This window comes from Zea mays, chromosome 1 (genome assembly GCF_902167145.1).
Source record: "Zea mays cultivar B73 chromosome 1, Zm-B73-REFERENCE-NAM-5.0, whole genome shotgun sequence".
NCBI lineage: Eukaryota > Viridiplantae > Streptophyta > Magnoliopsida > Poales > Poaceae > Zea > Zea mays.
In genome coordinates, this window is record NC_050096.1 from 163961284 (window position 1) to 163964987 (window position 3704).

At 53.5% G+C, this 3704-nt stretch overlaps 1 protein-coding gene across 1 annotated transcript; it reads right to left on the bottom strand.

Moving 5' to 3' along the window:
* Positions 1–1170: 1170 nt before the first annotated feature.
* On the bottom strand, positions 1171–2725 carry LOC103645009 (serine/threonine-protein kinase-like protein CCR4). The gene has a single exon (XM_020547189.1). It carries the CDS (start codon positions 2700–2702, stop codon positions 1617–1619), a length of 1086 nt encoding a protein of 361 aa, XP_020402778.1. The 5' UTR covers positions 2703–2725; the 3' UTR covers positions 1171–1616.
* Between the last annotated feature and the right edge of the window lie 979 nt (positions 2726–3704).

Consider the following 3704-nt stretch of genomic DNA (forward strand, 5'->3'; position numbering starts at 1 on the left):
CTTCAGCCGAAAACTGCTTCTTCCTACAAGACCTTCGGCGACGAAGCATAGTCCCAACATCACCTTTTGGAGTACTTTTTTTATTCCTGCTTGAACCAGTTATATTGATTAACAATACACTTACCTAGAGTAAAGGCCTGTTGTTTGGATTCTTGTATAGTTGTAATCCTGTCCACAAAAGAATGCAACTATGTGTTCATATTGTGGCTATCGAATTTGTGTCGATTAACTAATTGAATTTATAATAAATAATATTAGTGTTTATGTTTTCAATAAATTTATTGTAAAAATGTAATTTCTAAATAATATAATGGTACTTATTTTACACTATAAATGTTATACAAGTTTAGTTATAATTTGAACTGTTTGACTACGGAATAAATTAGAAATGCATTCTTTATTTTTTTGTGGATCCCAAAAAATGTTTTGAAGGGTGGCGTTGAACGGAAATTAGTTAGATGTCTCACAGCTGCAGAAGCTAAAAGAAAATGCAAGACCAATAAGAATCAATAATTTGTTATATTGGTCAGAAATATCAGCATCAGGTGCATCACCATATTAGGGTAGCATACTACCTTAAAAACAAGTCATTACCTTCATCCCAACTATTTGCACCCAGTTGACAGTATTTCCAGTCGCCTTGGACATGAACTCTGCCAATGACTGTAAATCCTATACTGTTGAGGTCACAAGGGCCTTGCTGCAACCTGAAAGATTAGAATAATTGACAGGTTACAAAGAAGGAATGAAGTCTTTGAAGGCCTTCCACAGTCAAAAGATTTGAGAGAATCAATACGGCAGTACCTTGTGTTTGCAAAAGCATGAGATGGTAAGTGGGAGCCCAGAACATAATTGAATATTTGTATCAATTTTGAGATGACAAATAATGGAACAACGCACATGTTTGTAAAGACATAAAGAATGCTAGTAGCATATGCTTCAACTTCAGATCTGCCCATGTGAAATCGTTTTGGAGAAAAACCAGGAAGACGAGCCAGCACTGCACGATGTAATCATCGATTCACATGAAACATCCCTCCCTGCGTCGTAAACAAGCAATCAAACCACTGTAGCACCAGCTTTCAACAATTTATTTATTTTTCCTTCTATAAGCTCCTCAACAAGACGGTGGGGAAATTTCAATGAATAATACATATGCACATTAGTAGAAAATTGGAAGCAAATATAAATCGTGATTCTTTTCTTCTCAAATTTTGTCACTCATCTATCTATGCACATTGGTCAAAGAACATGGAGAAACCGCCCAACGAGGAAAGAGACAAGTATACAAGGAACATAGCAAGGAAGGAGAAAGTGGGAAGAAAGAAAGAATGAATGATCTTTTCCGTCGTGCTACTGGTCTCTCGTCAACCGTTTCACCGGGCCATCTGTTGATCCAGTGCCCTGTCCCTGTGTGGGTTGTTCGCAAGTCAATCGAAGGTAATCTAGTCGTTGATCACGCGGCAGCAGCGGCATCCGAGATGTCGGCGTCAACCGCCTTCTGATCCCGCTCTCTCTTGCTTCATTACCTTTTCAACGGGAGAACCATGGCCCAGGGACAGGCGATTCGGCGCGTGCTGCGGCTCGCAGTTGGCAGCCACCATGGTCCACGACGGCTAGTCAGTGTCGGTGAGGTCGAACTCGTCGGTGCCGGAGCGGGAGAGCACGGAGCGGCAGCCGGTGCCTGCATGGGACAGTGGCGCCGCCCCGCAGGCTACGAGGGCGCGCTCCAGGGCGACCACAACCTCGGTCATGGACGGGCATTCACAGCCCACGGGTCCCACGCAGTCGGCGGCGAGGTAGCCCACGTAGGCCAGCGCCTCGGCCACGCCGGGCGCGGGCAGGCGCGGGTCGAGCACGCGCGCGACGTCGTCGGCCAGGATGTGCGGCACCGCGAACTCAACCACGTTCTTGGGCGTCACGCTCTTGGCGTAGCGCTGCACGACGCGACGGTCGGACACGAGCTCTAGGAGCACCACACCGAAGCTGTACACGTCGCTCTTGTCCGTCAGGTGCTGCAGCCGGTAGTACTCCGGGTCCATGTACCCCACCGTGCCCCCCGTGTAGAGTGGCACCTGCGGCGTGCCGGCACCAGCGCTGGGGTCCAGGACGGAGGACAGCCCGAAGTCGGCGATCTTGGCCGTCCACGCGTCGTCGAGCAGGATGTACTCGATGCCCCGCGCTGTGCCAAGCGCGATGGTCAGGCGGCCGCGCCACGACGACATGGCCGCCGCCAGGGGGCTGCGGCTGTGGAGCTGGTCGTGCAACGTGCTATTTGCCATGAACTCGTACACTAGCACGCGCTCGCCGGAGTCGGCGCAGCAGCCCAGCAGGCACACGATGTTCTTGTGGTTGGCGCGCGCCAGCGCGTTCAGCTCCAAGTCGAACGCCGTCTCTTGGTCGCAGTGCCGCGCCACCGAGCTTGATGCCTTTGCCGAGTCCTCAGCGCGCTTGATCGCGACCTCGCGCCCGTCGGGGAGGGTGCCACGGCACACGGACCCGAAGCTGCCGGTCCCGATCTGGCTGTCGTCGGAGAACCCGTCCGTCGAGGCGTGGAGCATGTCCAGCGTGAAGTTCTCCACCACCACGTTGCCAGGCCCCCTGCTCCTACTAGACCCGACCCTCGGTGGCATCAGCGACTGTTGCGCACCACCGGAGGTATCCTGTTCGTTCGTACGATGACGCGGCACCAGCGACACCATAGGACCAGCGCGAACTGCAATTCCACGAAGAAGACAAGGAAAGCGGTGGCCCCCGCCGCGATGGCAATCCACATGGTCCTCCTACTCCTGCCGCCCTTCACGGGGATGAGCGATGCGTTGGGCCTAGCGACGTTGAGCTCGAACGCGCAGTTGACGCAGACATAGCGGTTGTTGTCGCAGAGGTTGGCGGAGCCTAGCAAGACGCCGCATTGGCACGAGGACATGGGCAGGCAGAGGCAGGGGCCTGGCAAGACGCGACCGAAGACAAGGCGATTGGTGGCGTTGAACTTAGGTCCGCCCCAACAGACTAGGGAGTAGTTGGCCATGAGCACGCCGCAAAAGGCCTTGCCGTACGCGCGCACATCGAGGAACTAGGCGCGCGCGAGTCCGGCCGACGGCACGGCCACGCCGTCGCCCAAGCAGCGGATGGTGGAATCCGGCGACGGCGGCCGCCGCCGTGTCGTTCCCGAAGCAACGGATGGACGCCGGCATCCCTTTGAGGATCCCACACACGAAGCTGTCACCCACGGCGGCGGCGGCAAACCGGAGGTCCCTGGAGATGTTGAGGCCGCGCCAACGCCAGCAGTGGAGCTCCCCGCTGCTGAGCACACCCCAGACGTATAGATGTCCAAACGGGCCACCCGGCACGGACCCGGCCCGAACCCGTTTCGGCCCGGTACGAATAGGGCCGGGCCAGGCACGGCCCGTTGATGCTTCGGGCCGGGTCGGGCTGGCCCACGTGCTTAGGGACATGCCCAAACCCGGCACGGACAGAGAAAAATCGTGCCGGGCCGGCCCGTTGGCCCGGTGGGCCTCAACGTACCGGGCCAGCCACTGGCCCGAACCAACAATAGAGCAATATATAAATGCATATATACTTGGACGCGTATTAAATGTATCAATATTCTTTGCTTAGAATTAAATGTATCAATATTTACGTATGCATTTTATATTTATGTATACATTTTATATATGCTTGATAAACGTTTGATTAGGAGCAAA

Excerpts from the sequence above, each read along its gene's own strand:
- LOC103645009 (XM_020547189.1), bottom strand. The coding sequence starts at position 2,702 with ATGGTGTCGCTGGTGCCGCGTCATCGTACGAACGAACAGGATACCTCC.